Source organism: Peromyscus californicus, unplaced genomic scaffold (assembly GCF_007827085.1).
Source record: "Peromyscus californicus insignis strain IS unplaced genomic scaffold, ASM782708v3 Scaffold_7__1_contigs__length_154581171, whole genome shotgun sequence".
Taxonomy (NCBI): Eukaryota; Metazoa; Chordata; class Mammalia; order Rodentia; family Cricetidae; genus Peromyscus; species Peromyscus californicus.
The window spans coordinates 126,324,142-126,343,456 of record NW_026294595.1 but is presented as its reverse complement, the minus strand read 5'-3'; the positions used below and the strand labels follow the sequence as shown (position 1 = coordinate 126,343,456).

The window sequence follows — 19,315 nt, the reverse complement described above, 5'->3', positions numbered from 1 at the left end:
TAGTCAAAGTGATGGCCCCACGCCAGCCTATGTCTGGAGGCCCACATTTACAAGGTGTTGGAGACCAACAAAGTTCTTTTGAAAGTGCTAATGTCTTAAATTGGATTGACAAAGATGGTCCTTTTGGCACAGCCAAGCCTTATATTGTCTCAGGACTTTCATATAATCCGGGGGGGAGAGATATATTACAGCAAACGCATGCAGTACCACTGCAAATAATGAATCATCTGATAATTATAAGAAAGTATAACCTCCCTTATTGGGATCATCGATCAAAAGCCAGTCACACAGTTTTAAAAACTACAATAGGTCTCTGATGACCCAGGATGGACTGATCAGTGGCCCCTTCATGGGGAAAAATTAAAACAGGCCCAACTTCTAGTACAGGAATAATTGTAACTAGGACATACAGAACCTTCAGTAAGCCCTTGGAATTCCCCATTTTTGTAATTCATAAAAAGGAAATAATAGATTTTGACTGTCACATGATATCAGGGGCATAAATGTATGCTGCTCCTACTATGATTCCTCAAGGACATCACAATATTATATTTGACTTAAAATACTGCTTTTTTGCAGAAGAACCAGCCTTCTGCAGGTCAAGGAGACTGGGAACGAAACGCAGAGTCGGTGATAAAAAACACATAGACTTCTTTTCTGAGGGATAAAAGTTCCTCTTCTTTTTTTATTCTCTCTGTTGTTTGTTCTATCTATTCTTTTTCTGTTCTGTTCTTCTACCCTGATGTTTCCCTTCTGTATCTTCTGATGACTTCCTTCTCATTACTTCCTGACGTCTTCCTTCTCACTATTTCCTGATGACTTCCTTCTCACTGCTTCCTGATGACTTCCTTCTCACTACCTCCTGATGACTTCCTTCTCAATACTTCCTGATGACTTCCTTCTCACTGCTTCCTGATGACTTCCTTCTCACTACTTCCTGATGACTTCCTTCTCACTACCTCCTGATGTCTTCCTTCTCACTACCTCCTGATGACTTCCTTCTCACTGCTTCCTGATGACTTCCTTCTCACTACTTCCTGATGACTTCCTTCTCACTACCTCCTGATGACTTCCTTCTCACTACCTCCTGATGTCTTCCTTCTCACTGCTTCCTGATGACTTCCTTCTCACTGCTTCCTGATGACTTCCTTCTCAATACTTCCTGATGACTTCCTTCTCACTATTTCCTGATGACTTCTTTCTCACTACCTCCTGATGACTTCCTTCTCAATACTTCCTGATGACTTCCTTCTCACTACCTCCTGATGACTTCCTTCTCACTACCTCCTGATGTCTTCCTTCTCACTGCTTCCTGATGACTTCCTTCTCAATACTTCCTGATGACTTCCTTCTCACTACCTCCTGATGACTTCCTTCTCACTACTTCCTGATGACTTCCTTCTCACTACTTCCTGATGACTTCCTTCTCAATACTTCCTGATGACTTCCTTCTCACTACTTCCTGATGACTTCCTTCTCACTACTTCCTGATGACTTCCTTCTCACTACCTCCTGATGTCTTCCTTCTCACTGCTTCCTGATGACTTCCTTCTCACTGCTTCCTGATGACTTCCTTCTCAATACTTCCTGATGACTTCCTTCTCACTACTTCCTGATGACTTCCTTCTCACTGCTTCCTGATGACTTCCTTCTCACTACCTCCTGATGACTTCCTTCTCACTACTTCCTGATGACTTCCTTCTCACTACCTCCTGATGTCTTCCTTCTCACTGCTTCCTGATGACTTCCTTCTCACTGCTTCCTGATGACTTCCTTCTCAATACTTCCTGATGACTTCCTTCTCACTACTTCCTGATGACTTCCTTCTCACTACTTCCTGATGACTTCCTTCTCAATACTTCCTGATGACTTCCTTCTCACTACTTCCTGATGACTTCCTTCTCACTGCTTCCTGATGACTTCCTTCTCACTACCTCCTGATGTCTTTCTTATCTGTGTCTTTATTTTTTTCCTTATGGCTTATATACCCAAGCAAAATCTTTCAAGCAATGTAAAAATTACAATGTGATTGCATTCTATTTTTTAAGTGAATGATTACAATGAATACAAGTAAAAAACGATGTGTTTCCTGTTTCCATTGCATGATTAAACATTTTACATATTACAGGTGAAAAACAAATTATCCCCAAGAACCCACATACAGTTAAACATTTGTCTTTTAGGCTTCTCTTAGATCGGGAGCCTTTCAGCCATACTATTTACATAGACAGTAGTTTTTATAATTGCCAGAAAAATGGGTTACTAGTTTCACTTTTCATATTTTAGAATCCTGTCCAATTATCTTAACTAACCATCCAAATCTTTATTTTTTAGTTGCATGAAGTCATTATTGAAAGCTTTGCTTTAGCTATGATGCACACCAAAACCTATGAACACATTTCCCAATATCAAAAAGAACTTGAGCTAACTCCTGGGACTCCATTGTTTTTCTTAATCATTAACCTAAGCCATAGTCTACAGGGCTCCTCAAGAGAAACTCATAGGTCCTATCTGTGTGACACTTCCTTGTTCCTATTTTCTACCCTTTGCAGCCCCTGCTTTATCAGGCATGAGGGCAGCACTATATCCCACCCTTACCTATGTTCATTTTCCCACTGAACTAACCTCTATCATAATCCCTTACTGTATTTGTTAGAAACCCTTAATCATCAACATTCTATTTAAACTAACACTATTATTGTATAAAATCATCACTTCAATTAAACAGTACAGCTTAAGAGGAAATCATCTTATAATAATCCACAGGTAAAAATACTCAGTAGAACAGGATATTTCCATGAGACAATCACACCATATTAAAGGCAGTAGGGATCCCCCTACACCCATTCACATTATGCCAGATACCAGAGAAAAATGGCAGCGGCAAACACATAAAGGCACAGCAGTGGTAAGAGACATTCTAGAGTCGAAGCCCTCAGGGCCTTGCCTATCTAAGATTCACCCATCATGCTTTGCTTCCTAGTGGGCCAAACTCCTGAATTCCAGTGCCACCTGCTGCTCCTTTGACATGGCCACTGGCGCTTTTTCTCTATTCCTTCACATCCTGATGATAAGGATTGTTTTGCAATCTCTGTTCCTACTTTAAACAATCAACAGCAAATGACCCAATGTCAATGGAGACTTTTACCACAAGGGATGATAAATAGCCTCCACTATATGTCAATATTATGTACATAGAGCACTTGAGTTGGTGCTCATTAAATTTCTCAAGGCATTGGTCATTCATTATATGAATGACATTCTTCTCTACTACTTGTCTAATTGCAACAACAGCTAATCGATACTTAAAAAAGTGCTTAACTTCTGTGGTAAATAAACTAGAAGAGCAAAACTTAAACATACCTCTGGATGAAGTACAAAAGCAATCACCTTGTAATTACTTATACTATTACAAAACAAGAAATTCACCATCATCCTCTCTGCTTAGACCTTCCCAAACAATGTACCCTCAATTATTTACCCAAAAAAAAAAAAAAAAAAAAAAAAGATTGGGTCATATCAGTTGGGTACGTCCTTACCGGCCTGTTACTACTAAAGATGCTCTTTAATTTACTTTCTGGAGACTCTCAAACTGTATAAATAAACATAACACCTGAAGCAGAGCAAGTTAATAGTTTCTCAAAGAACACTGCTGCTAAAGCCATAGCTCATAGAATTAATTCTTTACTTCCTTATCAACTACTTATCCTTCCGTCCCCTAATCACCTACTGGAATTATATATCAACAAGATGATGGTATTATAGAAACTTATGCGTGTCATAATTCTCCACAACCTGTAACTCCGTATCTACAAGCTATTACAGACTTGACCACCATGGGAAGGACACATCTTAAAGAACTTACTGAAATCATAGTAAGCTGTAGTAACTACAGAAATCATAGTGCCATTAAAGAAAAAGCAGATTGATGATTTGTTCCACACTGATAATAACTGGCAGGTAGCTTTAGCATGTTATTCGGGATCTATAGATAATTATTATCCTAAATATCCCCTCCTAAGATTATTTGAAGATACCATGTGGGTATTACTTGAAATTGCATCTAAAAATCCTACAGAGGTAGCTTTTAATGTTTTCACAGATGGCTCTTGGACAAGGAGCTTAGGTCTTATATACAAATTCTACACCCTCCACAAAAAAAGATTGTACCCACCCCAGGTTGCACAGCTCAACAGTCTGGACTCGTCATAATCAATCAGCTCTTATTAAATGCTTCTCAGCCACTGAATATTTTAGTCAACTCTGCATACTGTGCTCAAACTGTTTCTTTAAGAAACTGCAAGACTTAAATCCAAGCCCACTACTAGTATCATTTCATGATGAATTCTCTCCCTTCAGACATCTATATGACAACAAGCTCAACCTTTTTTCATAACTCATATGCATGATCATTCTATTTTGCCAGGTCTGTTAGCATCTGCAACGCTCAAGCCAATGTACTGGCCTCCTCCTCATTCCTAACACTTTTTTTCCCAGGCCACTCAAAAATCTCATGGACTTCTTCACCAAAATGAAATCTTACATCGTGAACAGGTAGGACAAATCATTAGGCCCATCCTTGTTTTGTTTTGTTTTGTTTTGTTTTTTCACCCCACTGCCCTCTGCTGGCAGAAATAATAAAGGGTTAAAATCGAACACCATTTTGCAGACAGATATTATTCATATCTCAGAACTTAGAAGCTTAAAGTACATTCATGGAGCAGTTGATACTTTTCCCAATATGATTGTTGCTTCTTCCCACAAGGGCAAAATCACCTCAGATGCCATTAATCATTTACTATATATTTTCTCCTTTCTTTCTCTTTTTTTTTTTTTTTTTTTTTTTTTTTTTTTTCCGAGACAGGGTTTCTCTGTGTAGCTTTGCGCCTTTCCTGGAACTCACTTTGTAGACCAGGCTGGCCTCGAACTCACAGAGATCTATCTGCCTGCCTCTGCCTCCCGAGTGCTGGGATTAAAGGTGTGCACCACCACCGCCCACATTTTCTCCTTTCTAGGACTCCCATTACAACTAAAAACTGATAATAGTCCTGTTTAACCACTTTAAGGTGTTTTGCAATCTATGGAATATTAATCATGTTACTAGAATCCCTTACAATTCATAGTGTCAAGCTATTGTGGAATGAAACCATCAAATACTTAAACAAAAAAAAAAATTTAAAATAAAAGGTGGGTATATACACCCACTTAAATCCCACATACTACATTTAGCCATGCTTACTTTAAATTTTTTCACTGTAAAGGATAATGCTTCTTCTGCTGTCCAAAAACACTTTTCCCTAAAGGTGACACAGCCTAAAATGTATGTTAAATGGGAAGATCTAGAAATTAATTGGAAAGGGCCAAATGTTCTTCTAACATCAGGGAGAAGTTATGCTTGTCTTTCCAGAAAATAAATGAAGTCCCAGATGGCTCTTACTCCAATGATTCCAACCAGTACAACATCCCTGATACTACCAGACAAACAAAGTGCCTGTAGCTAGACAACCAACCCATCAAGAGGAGATGTCCCAAGAGAAAGAATAAGCCAATGGCTTAGGGAGACATCAAAACTTTAACTCATCAAGCTGAGACCTGGAAGAGACAATAAGGACACAATACTACTGTCTTAGTCACTGGTCTATTGCTGTGAAGAGATACTATGACCAAAGCAACTATTATAAGAGTATGCATTTAACTGGGGGCTTGCTTACAGTTTCAGAGGTTTAGTCCATTACCATCATGGCAGGGAGCATGGCAGCATGCAGGCAGGTGCTGGAGCAGTAGTGGAGAGCTACATCCTGATCCATAGGCAATGAGAGAGAGAATCTGGGGCTGCTGTGGGCTTTTGAAACCACAAAGCCCACTTCCCAGTGACACATTTCCTCCAACAAGGCCACACCTCTTAATCCTTCTAATCCTTTCAAATAGTGTCACTCCCTGGTACCTAAACATTCAAATATATGAGCCTATGGGGGCCATTCTTATTCAAAGCACCATAACTACTGACCCCAAAATGATGCTGTTATGTTTATTGACTATATTACATGTTAATTCTCAGCTTGTTAATGAAGAATCCAAATGCTTTTTATCAGGGGTAATAAAAGGCATGTCTGTAGAAGGAAACAGTATGGTGCTATTTTGCCATGCTAAAGATTGGTTTTATCCTTTGGAACCAGTTGTTTGAACAAAAGATAGTAAACAAATATTTAGTCATATGAATGGAGGATATTTTGGTTAGACTAATCTAACTGATCAATCCAAATACTATAATATAGAATATATATATATATATATATATATTATAGATTTTGGCATAATTAAGTAGTCTTAGAAAGCTCTGACGGTGGAAGATATAGCTGTATGAGGATGAAGAAAGGACTATCTGATGTACTGCTTACTAAAGTTGATAGTATTGTACCTAAACTAGCACTGCTTGTTGTCAATCATTTATAAAATAACCTCTGGCTTCATTTGGCACATGGCAGTCAGTAAGAACAACTTATTTGAATCAGAGGAGATCCATCTATTCCTGGGCTCTTAAAAAGAAATTCATATGGTATAGGAGTTACTCTTATAAATTTTATACAAATAACAGGGGACGAAGTAGCGTTCACCCACACCCATATTCATAGGGCTTACCCTGTCAATGGTGCTTTTTATGACATTGTTTATGCTTCAAATGTACTTCTATCCCTCAGTATTGTAATTCCATTTCTAATTATGTCCTTCCCTCTGGTAAACAACTGCCTTTGGATGGACCTTTGTGTGTGTGTGTGTGTGAAAATGCTACTTATACTGCCCTTCCTGCAGGTTATAAAGGCTTGTGTGGGATAGGAGGTATTACACCCATTTTGCTCAGTAAATCTTGGCAACTGATCATTAGAATTAAGAGTTCTCCCTGAAAATTGTGATGATTCTGGGCATCTACTGGATCCTGTAACGGTTAGCACCACAATGGCTTTTTTATTACCAGCCCCAGGAGTGATTAACAGAATACAAAAAGATTTCAAATACGGCCTGTAAGATTGGCAAAACTGCTAACATTGCAGCAAAAATATTAGAAGTTAATCAAGAGATGGATGAATTGAGAACCACAGTTTTACAAAATAAGGTAAAGGATTGGATGCTCAAGCATAATCTTGGTTGTCACAGTTTTCTGGCTTGTGTTGCTTTAACGTGTCAGGGTTCTCCCATACAATGGATGGTCAAACTGACCATCTGCATAAAGAGAAAAACAAAATTTCTCCAGGTGACCTTGGAATAGACATCATGGCTCAAATGGCTTTCCCCGTTCCTTGGTCCTCTTCTAGCTATTCTTACAATTCTCCTTTGCTTGCCTCTGTTAGTAGACTAGCCATGCAAACAACACGTTCAACTTTGACTTCTATTACAGCCACCATTTCCTCTTTAAAAAATGAGAAATGGGGAGATGTATGGAGCGTGAAGGTCTTTTGTGCTTACAGACATGCACTAGGGAAACCTGAAACGTTAAACACACAGGGTTGTTCCTTCAAGGGAAGGAATGCAAGACCTGTTTTCTGCCCAGAAGACTGGAGCTGATGTGCTTTTTAGCCTGGTGACCTTTGTGCATCCTGTGTGATTGGAGATTTTCTGGCGCCAGACCCTCCTCCAGACCCGTCTCATAAACCTACTTTTCTAGAAACCAGCCAACCTATAGAATCTATCTTGATGGAAGGTGCCACATGTACTATACAAAGAGTCACGTCTAATCTGTATTTAGCTTACTTTGTTCCTCAAAGAGATTTAGGTAAGCTTTGTTGTGCATGTGGTGTCTTAGTTAGGGTTTCTATCGCTGTGAAGAGACACCATGACCCCAGCAACTCTTCTAAAGGAAAAACATTTAATTGGGGTGGCTTCCATTTTCAGAGATTCAGTCCATTATCATCATGTTGGGGAGCATGGCAGCATGCAGGCAGACATGGTGCGGCAGCTGTAGCTAAGAATCCTGCATCTTGCAGACAACAGGCAGTGGTTTAAAACGCTGGGTGATATCTGGAGCATAGATGAGACCTCAAAGCCCGCCTCCACAGGGACACACTTCCTCCATCAAGACCGCACCTACTCCAACAAGGCCACACCTCCTAATAGTGCCACTCCCTTTGGAGGCCATTTTCTTTCAAACCACCACATGTGGGATTGAACCAGACTGTCCTGTGCTTAAGTAAGTCTAAAATAAACCAATAGGGTTCAGACTCTCAAAGTCTGAACCGACACTGGCCACTGAGTCTTGCACTGGACCGCATTCCTGCAGAAGTCCAGGCTTGCCTATTAGGCTAGGCTGACTAGCCAATGGGAGGCCAGGATCCTCCGCCCTCCTCCCCCACCGCTCCCCAGGGCTGGGATTACAAGCACATGTGACCTACGTTCAGCTCTCTCATGATGCTGAGGAGCAAACTCAGGTCCCCACATTTGCACAGGAAGCACCTTGCTGACTGAGCCATCTCCCCAGCCCAAACTACCCATATTTTATGAAAGAGCCGTTTCATTGAAAAATCACTGACATGCGGTTTTCCCAGACTTGGATACTTAGCAGAAATTTTCTCAAAAATTAACAAAGCAGATTTGTCATTTCAGAAAGAAAAAAAAAAGTAGTGGGGAGTATTTGCTATCAGTGCTCTTACACTACAATGTGTAGTTGACATTACGCCATTAAGAAATAGTATCGAGCCGGGTGGTGGTGGCGCACGCCTTTAATCCCAGCACTCGGGAGGCAGAGGCAGGCGGATCTTTGTGAGTTCGAGGCCAGCCTGGTCTACAGAGCGAGATCCAGGAACGGCACAAAGCTACACAGAGAAACCCTGTCTCGAAAAACAAAAACAAAAACAAAAAAAAAAAGAAATAGTATCGAGCCGGGCGGTGGTGGCGCACACCTTTTAATCCCAGCACTTGGGAGGCAGAGCCAGGCGGATCTCTGTGAGTTCGAGGCCAGCCTGGTCTCCAAAGCGAGTTCCAGGAAAGGCGCAAAGCTACACAGAGAAACCCTGTCTCGAAAAACCAAAAAAAAAAAAAAAAAAAAGAAATAGTATCGAGGGCTGGAGAGATGGCTCAGAGGTTAAGAGCACTGCTTGTTCTTCCAAAGGTCCTGAGTTCAATTCCCAGCAACCACATGGTGGCTCACAACCATCTGTAATGAGATCTGGTGCCCTCTTCTGGAAATAGTAAAAATACTATTTTTAAAAATAACAAAGAAGATGGGGGGAAAGTGGTGTCGATGTTCCTTCTCCTTGAACCTTGATCTTTGTAAGTACAGTGACCGACGCATTAGAAGAAACTTCTGTAGCAGTGGTTCTTCTGACTGGCCTCCTGTCTCCATCCACCATGTTAGGAGGACTCTTGAGTGTAAAAGTGGCTGATGGAGACGGAATGGCCTCTAGCTCATAGCCTGTATCATAGCTAGAATCGAAGTGAGTGGGTTTCCAGGAGATGCCAGGCTTCAGTCTGTGAGTCTTCCCTGCCAATGCCACAGATGTGATCACAGAGTCAACACCCCTGCTCAGTCCTGCCTATACTGTCAACAGGTAAAAATCATGAAGAAAATAAGAAATGACAAAAAGATAATAAATGATAATAATGGTTGCTTGAAGCCACTGTGTTGTGGAGACACTTCTCTGGTAGCAGTGACACTATGGTGGTGTTTTTCAAGGGTGCACATGTCTCCTCATCGTTTCTTTCCTAAGCACCCATCAGTGATGCCTGGTTCCCGGGATCTGAGGCCCAGGAGGAATGATGAAGGGCAGTGAAGCCACAGGATTGGTTTCAGCACATCCCATGAGTAACCCCTACCAGGTGTTCATTGACCATGCCACTCATAGGTCAATGGGAACAAGAAAGATTTCGGGGATTAGAGAGATAGCTCAATTGGTGTAATGTTTACCTTGCAAGCATGAGGACCCGAATTTAATGCCCAGAGCCCACATTTTTTTTTTTTTTCGGTTTTTTGAGACAGGGTTTCTCTGTGTAGCTTTGCGCCTTTCCTGGAATTCACTTGGTAGTCCAGGCTGGCCTCGAACTCACAGAGATCCGCCTGGCTCTGCCTCCCAAGTGCTGGGATTAAAGGCGTGCGCCACCACCGCCCGGCAGAGCCCACATTTTTAAAAAGCCAAGCATGGGCTGGAGAGATGGCTCAGCGGTTAAGAACACTGGCTGTTCTTCCAGAGGTCCTGAATTCAATTCCCAGCAACCACATGGTGGCTCACAACCATCTGTAATGAGATCTAGTGCCCTCTTCTGGACTGCAGGGATACATGCAGACATTACACTGTATATATAATAAATAAATAAATCTTTAAAAAAAAAAAAAAAGCCAAGCATGCTGGACTGCACTTTTAATTTGGGGGAGGTAGAAATAGTGGATGTCTGGAGCTCTCTAGACAACCGGCCTACTTGGTGAGTTCCAGGTCAGTGTGAAACCCCTCCCCAGTACCTATAGCCTCCATCCACATGCACATGCATCTGCACACACACACACATACTCACACACACACACACACACACACACACTCATACACACTCACTCACACACTCTCACACACACATACACACTCACACACACACACAAAGAATCACAAACACAAACAGAAAGAAAGAAAGAAAGAAAGAAAGAAAGAAAGAAAGAAAGAAAGAAAGAAGGAAGGAAGGAAGGAAGGAAGGAGGGAAGGAAGGAGGGAGAAAAGGAAGGAGGGAAGGAGAGAGGGAAAGAGGGAAGAAGAGCTCCTTTGCACAGCTGCTCTTTGTATTAAGAAGTTCATGAGAGCCAGGCGGTGGTGGTGCACGCCTTTAATCCCAGCACTCGGGAGGCAGAGGCCGGCGGATCTCTGTGAGTTTGAGGCCAGCCTGGACTACCAAGTGAGTTCCAGGAAAGGCGCAAAGCTACACAGAGAAACCCTGTCTCGAAAAACCAAAAAAAAAAAACAAAAAAAAAACAAAACAAAAAAAAAAAAGAAGTTCATGAGACTTTGACCAACCCAACACAGAAGGCTAAGATCTCCAGTGCATCATGGGAAGGCTAAGATCTCCAGTGCAGAATAAAGTCCCAGACTGAGACTGGAGCTGTTCCAAGGAGAATCCAAGAGTCTGGGTATACGTTGTGGATAGCCCAACCAAGCCTGGGTGAGAGCCAACAGCTGTCCTAAAATCCTAACCTGCTCACCATCCTGATGGAGCTGTCGCCCCAAGATCAGCAAGCCCTCCATCACTGAGTCCTTGTCCTTACCTCTGCTCCTGGCTATGACACAGTCCCTGTTTCATGGAACTGCAGTTGCCTGTTTCCAGACGGGTACCCTCAGCCTGGGTTGTACTTTGACTGGGTTTCATCTTTATTTTTATCTGTTCTTTTCTGTTTAGAGTCTTGCTATGCAGCTCAGACGTCCCTCAAATTCACAGCCCTACTGCTTTGGCCTACTAAGCTCTGGGATTTCAGATGTGCTTGCAAGCGTGCATCAGTTCATGATGTCATGCTGTCTTCAGCCCCTGAACAATGCAGACAACTAAGGATCTGTTAGAGGCACGGGTTGAGTCAGGAGCATCACCATGATAACTGAGAGGAAGGAGAACATGGTCAGCTCATCACAGAGAACAAATATCAACCAAGGACACCGAGCACAGGTGTGACCCAGGGTGAGCGTGAGCTGCAGTTTATTCCCGCAAGCGTCAGGCCTCAAGGAAAACTAAGTACATTCTTTATCTCCATTTCCACATCTGTAACATGGAGACCATTGTACCAGGCTTTCTAGCTACCTTTCTTTTTCTGGGTTTTATAAATACCAGAAAAAAGCTGGGCGATAGTGGCACATTATAGGTGGAAGTTTCTGTCCCACCAGTAGCTCCCAGATAAACACACTGAGGCTTATACTAATTATAAGTGCTGGGTCAATAGCCCAGGCTTGTTACTAGCTAACTCTTATGTTTATGTTAACCCATATTTCTTTTTTTTTTTTTTTTTTTGGTTTTTCGAGACAGGGTTTCTCTGTGTAGCTTTGCGCCTTTCCTGGATCTCGCTCTGTAGAACAGGCTGGCCTCGAACTCACAGAGATCCGCCTGCCTCTGCCTCCCGAGTGCTGGGATTAAAGGCGTGCGCCACCACCGCCCGGCTACCCATATTTCTTATCTACACTCTGCGATGAGGCTCATGGCTTGTTACCTCATTTTCTACACGTCCTGCTTCCTCTGAGTCTGCCGGCATCTCTGCTGACTTCACTCTTCTTCCCATCATCTCAGTTTGACTTTCCTGCCTGACTTTATCCTGTTCAGCTATTGGCCAGTCAGCTTCTTTATTAAACCAATCACAATGTTAAATCTTCGCAGTGTACAAAAGAATTATTCCCCAGGCCTTTAATCCCAGCTCTCAGGAAGCAGAGGCAGGTGGATCTCTGTGAGTTCGAGGCCAGTCTGGTCTACAAAGCAAGTTCTGGGACAGCCGAGGCTACACAGAGAAATTGTGTCTTGAAACAAACAAACATAAATAAATAAATAAATAAATGCCAGAAAAATTAATCACATGATTGTTTTTAAGATTTATGTGTATGGTGTTTTGCCTCCATGTATATCTGGTGCCCACAGAGGCCAGAAGAAGGTGTTAGATGTCCTGGAACTGGAGTTACAGACAGTCGTGAGTTGCCGTGTGGGTGCTGGGAATTGAAGCTGGGTCCTCTGGAAGAGCAGTATTCATTTTTAACCTCTGAGTCATTTCTCTAACCCTAATCGCGTACTTTTTGTAGAAGAAACAAACTTTGTGGTAAATATTTTGAAGCAGAAGTAACTGAGTTATGAGATTGAGAATGGGGAAACTGAGTCTTGCCAAGAGCCATACAGGGCTCCTTTTAAATATGGAAGGTGCAGTCAAGTCTATAAAGTCAATAATTCACATTTATTGCCATCTATACCATGCTCAGACAATGGGTAATGCATAATATTAATCATACTGATCATCTAATATTCAACTCCTAGGGAATGTGTGGCCTTCCCACAAAGCGGAGCTGTGTCCTTCCACATTTGTGTTCAGGGCTGCCTCGAGCCCCATGAGCAGTCCTGATGCTCGTGCCAAGTCAGCATGTAGAAAGTCGAACAGTCTGCAGGCCTAGACTTGGGAAAGCAGAGCTCCCTACTGTACCTACTCCGTGGGTCCATCTCCTCTCTAGCCTACTTCCTTTGACTGGAGCTCCAGAGAAAGTTACACTCACCCTGCTCCAGTGTTAATAACAGGAAGTGTGGGGCTGGAGAGAAGGCTCAGTGGTTAAGAGCTCATTCTATGTTTTAGAGAACCAGAGATCTGTTCCCAGCACCCAAGACTCACACTCACTTTGAACTCCAGCTCCAGAGGATCCAATATCCTCTTCTGCCCTATGAGGGCAGTGTGCTCACACACACACGTACCTGCACACAGACACACATGTACATATGCTTAAAAAGAAAAACAAGCCGGGCGGTGGTGGCGCACACCTTTAATCCCAGCACTCGGGAGGCAGAGCCAGGCGGATCTCTGTGAGTTCGAGGCCAGCCTGGGCTACCAAGTGAGTTCCAGGACAGGCGCAAAGCTACACAGAGAAACCCTGTCTCGAAAAACCAAAAAAAAAAAAAAAATCTTTTCAATAAAAGAACAAGAAGTATAAAGATCATCCTTTCTTTCTTGTCTTGGATAAATTGTGTTCCTCTCAAGACACAGAGTGGCAACACATAGAAATGTACTGACAAACTTATCAAAAAGAATCAGAGAAAACTCAGCTCCCCTGAGCAACACACAGGCCTGTTTTAGCTGCACTTCAGTGCTCATGGCCCAAGGCCACGAAGAAACCAATAAAGGCCAGAGCTCAAGAACACCAACCCAGATCCAAGGCTTCTGCTCTATCCCTCGGCCATGAAGCTTCTCTTTCCTCTCGTCACCAGCCTCATGCTGCAGTATCAGGTGAAATCAGGTAATGTGGGCTCCTGGGTTAAGGCGGGGTTGATGTGAGGAAGCAAGACTGGGCTACCCATGGTGCCAGGACTCTTAAGAGATGCTGAAAGATGACATTCCCAACCAAAAAGATGGCTGGAGAGCTGCCCCAATCCCCAGACCGTGTCTGATGGAGATGTCAAGGAGATATAAGGAGAGTTGGGTAGTGCCTGTATATTCAGAAACTGACATATTATATAGCCTTCCTGCTCTGTATATGTATGTGTCTCTGAGCTTGCAACTCAGCCCAGAGCATGCTCATGTGAGCTCTATTTCTGACATAACCACCTTGTATATTTTTAAAATCTGTGTGTATGAGAGAAAGAGAGAGAGAGAGAGAGAGAGAGAGAGAGAGAGAGAGAGAGAGAGAGAGAGAGAGAGAGAGAGAGAGAATACAGTGTGATGTGTGTGAGAGAGAACATACTGGCACATATATGTTGAGATCGGAGGAGACATCAGCTGTCAGTCCGTCCCTTCCATCTTGTTTGAGGCAGGGTCTTTTGCTGTTTGTCACTGTGTACACCAGGCTAGCTGGCCCATGGGCTTCTGGGGATTCTCCTGTCTCCACCTCCTGTTACACTGTAGGAACGCTGGGATTACAGATGCCGGCACTACTGCATCTGGCTTGACATGGACTCGGGGGATCAGAGCTCGGGGCCTCATGCTTACACAGCAAGTGCTCTCTCCCCAGACCCAATTAAAATCATCTCTTAATGCAAAGGTTCAATCGGCATGTACCCCTGAGAACCAAGGATGAAATCCTTGCCTCTGTGTTCAAAAAACCTTTTTAGGATTTAGTAAGCAGGTCTACATCTCCATGTCAGCTTTTCCAGGAGAGTCTTATAATTTCTCTTACTCTCTGTCTTCCTGGAAACCCTCCAACTACCATAAAGGGGTCTGGGGACACATTATAGCACATGACAGGGCAGAGGACTGGGCACTGTCCTTGAAAAAGAAGGAAAAGGATGGGAGTCTTGTTTCTGCGAACAAGAACTACCCAGCTCCTTGGAATAATCATAATGAATCAGACAAAGAAAATAAAGAGTCCAAGATGTTTGCAATGTTTGTATGTTGGGAACTTAGACAGGTAAGTCTGTGTCCCCCTAGGTAAAGTCACTTAAACATGTCAAGCTTCAAAACTGACACAAGTGTAATGGACAAATGTGACTGTTTCGAGTGCTTTAGATTTTTGAGACAGGGTTTCTCTGTGTAGCTTTGATGCCTGTCCTGGATCTCACTCTGTAGCCCAGGCTGGCCTCCAACTCACTGGGATCCACCTGCCTCTGCCTCCTGAGTGCTGGGATTAAAGGCATGCGCTGCCACCACCCGGCGACTGTTTCTAGTTCTAAAATGTTTCTGTTTTGTACTCCTTATGAGAACAATGTGAAGATGTATGAGAATAACAACATGAATACATATGTGAAAATATTTTTTGAAATTATTTACGTTTTATTAACATACATTAATTATATGTAATAATTGGATTCCATTATGATATCTGTATATATATGTAATGTATTTTATCATAGTCAGTCCCCACCTTCTCTTGCCCCCTCCTCTCTCTCTCTACTCCCTTTCTAACTTCATGTCTTTTTATTTTTTGGTGGCCCAGTGAGTTTTATTAGTTTTGTTTTCAGAAGCATGGGCAATGCTGGGGCTATCTACAGGAACATGGGCAACTTATCAGTAGCCACACCACTGAAGAAAATCTCTTTCCTCAGCCATCCTTAGCTACCTAAAGATTCTCAGGGAGGGGTGTGGCCTCTTGAACCTCTTTCTCTTCCACAGCAGGATGATGACAGACCCAATCTGTCACGGGCGCTATAACCTTCAGAAATTATCTGATGCTAAATAGATCACTTCTAATTTACATAAAATTGATAAGATGGCTAATAGAGAAAGAAAAGACTTCTTGAGGGAAAACAGTGAGACACTGGGATGGGACATTCAACAGATAAAGATAAATTACTAAAATCGGTGGAAAATTAAGCTAGAGATAATAAATAATATGAGAGTGATCTTGGTGGAAACTACAGTAACAAATAAGAGCTCTGATGGGCAGAGTACCCAGAGGGTGGAAGTGACAGAGTGCCATGTGCCAGGAACTGTAGGTCTAGTGACTGACAGGGAGGTCAAAGGCCATGGACTTCAAAGAAGACAACACTTCTGAAAATCCTATTAATTCTGTTTTAAAATTCTTTCTTGGTTTATTTCACTTAATATAAGCTCCCCTATTCCACTTTTTTCTTGCAAATTATCATTTTATTCTTTCACATAGAAAGGAGAGTACTGCATGTTGTCTCACATGGAAGTTAAAAGAAATAGTCAAACTGAATATGCCAGTAACTACCTGAGCTTAAACAAAGAAAGGCTTGCTTTGATCAACACACACTGAATGCATGTGCTGAGATCTCACACTGAATTCATTAATGTACACAGCTAGCATATGTTAAAATAATAATCATGACTCTTTCTTGGATTCATTGTATGGCGGGTTTTACTGACATTGGTGTTTTATAGGATTATAGAGGGGGATGGGAGGCTCTGCTGGTATGGATGATGCAAGACTGGAGGTCAAAAATGCTGTCTTAGGGCTGGAGATGTACTCAGAGGAGAGTGATTGCCCAAAGCTCTGGGTTCAAAGCCCAGTACTACCAAACAGAAAGAAAGGAAGGGAGGGAGGGAGGGAGGGAGGGAGGGAGGGAGGGAGGGAGGAGGGATGGAGGAACATTCTGAAATCAAGGAACTGGGCTTCATATCTTTCCTTCCTCTTTATAACTTTGGTGTGTGTGTGTGTGTGTGTGTGTGTGTGTGTGTGTGTGTGTGTGTGCACGTACATGCCACAAGACAACCTCAGGTGTCTTTCCTCAGGTACCATTCACCTTGTTTTTGTTGGTTTGTGTTGGTCTTGAGACAGGATTTCTCTGTGTAGTCCTGGCTGGTCTGGAACTCTCTATGCAGACCAGGCTGATCTCGAACTCAGAGAGCCCCACCTGCCTCTACTTCCCAAACTCTAGAGTAAAGGCAAGCATCACCATAGCCTGACTCATTCATCTTGTTTTTTGAGATAGGGTTTCTCATTGGCCTGAGGCTCACTAATCAGGTTAGTCCAGCTGGCCAGTGAACCCCAGAGACCTGTCTCTCAATGCCTTCCCACACACACTACCACCCCTGCCTTTTGTATAGAGTCTTGGTGCTGAGCTCACTTCCTTACACTTGCATGGCAAACACTTTACCAATGAGCTATGTCCCCAGTCCATTCTTGGATGCTTTTAAATTTGAAACAGGGTTTCATTATGTAGCCCTGGCTAGTCTGGAACTCATGATGTAGACCAGGCTGGCCTCAAACTCACAGAAATCTGCCTGTCTCTGCTTCCCAAGTGCTGGAACTAACGGTGTGTGCCACCAAGCCCCTCCACTCTCTGATTTTTAAAGCTACTCAAGGAAAGGAGACTACATAAGAGTTTTACTCTGGGCTCCGCAGTGTACAGTGACTTTCCAGGTCTGCCTAAGGCAGCACCATCATCAAATGCTGTCCCTGAAGGTTGACAAACCCCTCCCACTCTAACGCTCTTCCATCAGCAGTCTGGAGATCTCAAATGATTAACCTTGACCCAGCTCTCTCTCTCTCTTTCTCTCTTTCTCTCCCCTATGTAGAATTTTTGACTGTGAAAAAATGTTTAATAGGCTTTGGGAAATGCAAAGACAGCTGCCTCGTTGGGGAAACCGAGATACAGAAATGCAAATCCAAAAAATGCTGTGTTGGCCCCAAAGTGATTGAACTGATTAAAAGTTACCTTCGACATGAAATACCCCACATACCGGACAACGACATGGTGGAGATGCTGAAGAGTGAAAAGAAACCCAGAGAAGAGATGCAAAGAAAACACACCTTTGCCCTACTCTCCCAAATCCAAGATGCCAACCCTTTGCTCAATATCAACTCTGCCATTGTCCCAAATGCCTCCCCTCTGAAGTCCGTCACCTCCAGGACTGGGAGACATGGCTTGGGCGGTACTGCTCCCACCAAGGGGCACACAAAACAAATCAGGGATTCTGCCAATGCTGCCCCTTGGCCCCAACCTGGACCACCATAGACATGGCCAGCACCCTCCACAACAGCAGGGAAGCAGATGAGCAGGGAAGTGAGTCTTCTTCCTAGAGTGTCAGGCTCTTCTCTACCCCCATAGGCATTAAAATAAGACATAACTGTTCTGCCAACGGACAGGTAATAAACACTGTTAAGTCATTTCCAGTTTGTGTAATGTTGTCGTTCTCGCAGGAGTCCCCAAGAGGACGGGGCTAGAGAGGGATGGAGTTTTAAGTTTAGATGCCAGGAGAGAGCAAGCCTCGGCTCAGCAAGTGTTGAGCATCAGGCTTCCTTGAGGGACCCTCACTTGATGGACTTTTCCTGTGGCAACGGGAAGGAAAGACTATGAGGTATTTTCTCTTGTCGTGGATCTTGTGGGGAGGACCCCTGTGCAGCCAGAACACAAACAGAAGCTGGTGAAATTCATCTGAAGGATGTTTCTCTTAGTGTAACAGCCTGAAACAATATCCTATCAATACGTGACCAGTACGAAAATTACTCTGACATTTTTCAGTTGTTTGGCCTAAAACAAATTATATATACATTACCATCAATTTATTCGTCAGTTAGTGGAGATGCCAACATTTCAGTACACACCAGAATCCAGAATTCAGCAATCCCAGACTACACCGCCTCTCTTTGTCCATGTGGTAATGGCATGGCCCTCAGTCCCAGTCTTTGAAAAGCTATTTTGCAGTATCATTGACACAAAACACCCACATGAGTGTCACCGGTACTACTAGGTAAGTTGGGCACACACAAGCCCCAGCGAAGCTGTTATCAGAGGTGGAGGCTCTGCTACTCTTGGCCTCCACCAAAAACTAAAAACAAAAAACAAAATCAGAAGACAGAAATTAACAGGAGTCCTTGCTCTGTTCTGTTGTTTTAATAAAGTACCTAACAAAAAGCCACTTCGAGGAGAAGGGGGCTTGAGGACTTCCAATTTCAGATACAGTCCGTATGCACGGGAAAGTCAAGGCAGGAACTTGAAGCAGGCGACCATATCCAAGTCAAGGAAGAGAAAGGAGTGGGTGCATGCATGCTATTATACCCAATGGCTCTGCTCTTCCATCCTGCAGGTCTCAAACCCAGGGAATGCTGCTGCCCACGGTTAGGCTGGGTCTTCCCACATCGGCTGACATAATCAAGACAGTCTCCCAGAGACAGGACCACAGGTCAACCTGCTCTAGACAATTTCTCATTGTGACAGTTTTCTGAGGTGATTTACATGTGGCAAGTGGGCCATTAAAACTGACCATCAAAGTGGAGGAGAC

General features: G+C 43.1%; 1 protein-coding gene across 1 annotated transcript; it reads left to right on the top strand.

The window, feature by feature from the left end:
• The first annotated feature begins 13,873 nt into the window (after window positions 1-13,873).
• Defb129 (defensin beta 129) lies at window positions 13,874-18,048 on the top strand. The gene is made up of 2 exons (XM_052723376.1): window positions 13,874-13,931; window positions 17,609-18,048. The coding sequence occupies exons 1-2, from the start codon at window positions 13,874-13,876 to the stop codon at window positions 18,046-18,048; spliced, it is 498 nt and encodes a 165-aa protein (XP_052579336.1).
• Window positions 18,049-19,315: the final 1,267 nt, after the last annotated feature.

Excerpts from the sequence above, each read along its gene's own strand:
- Defb129 (XM_052723376.1), top strand. The coding sequence starts at position 13,874 with ATGAAGCTTCTCTTTCCTCTCGTCACCAGCCTCATGCTGCAGTATCAG. Across the intron at positions 13,932-17,608 it reads GCAGTATCAGGTGAAATCAG|AATTTTTGACTGTGAAAAAA; the intron begins GTAATGTGGGCT and ends TCCCCTATGTAG.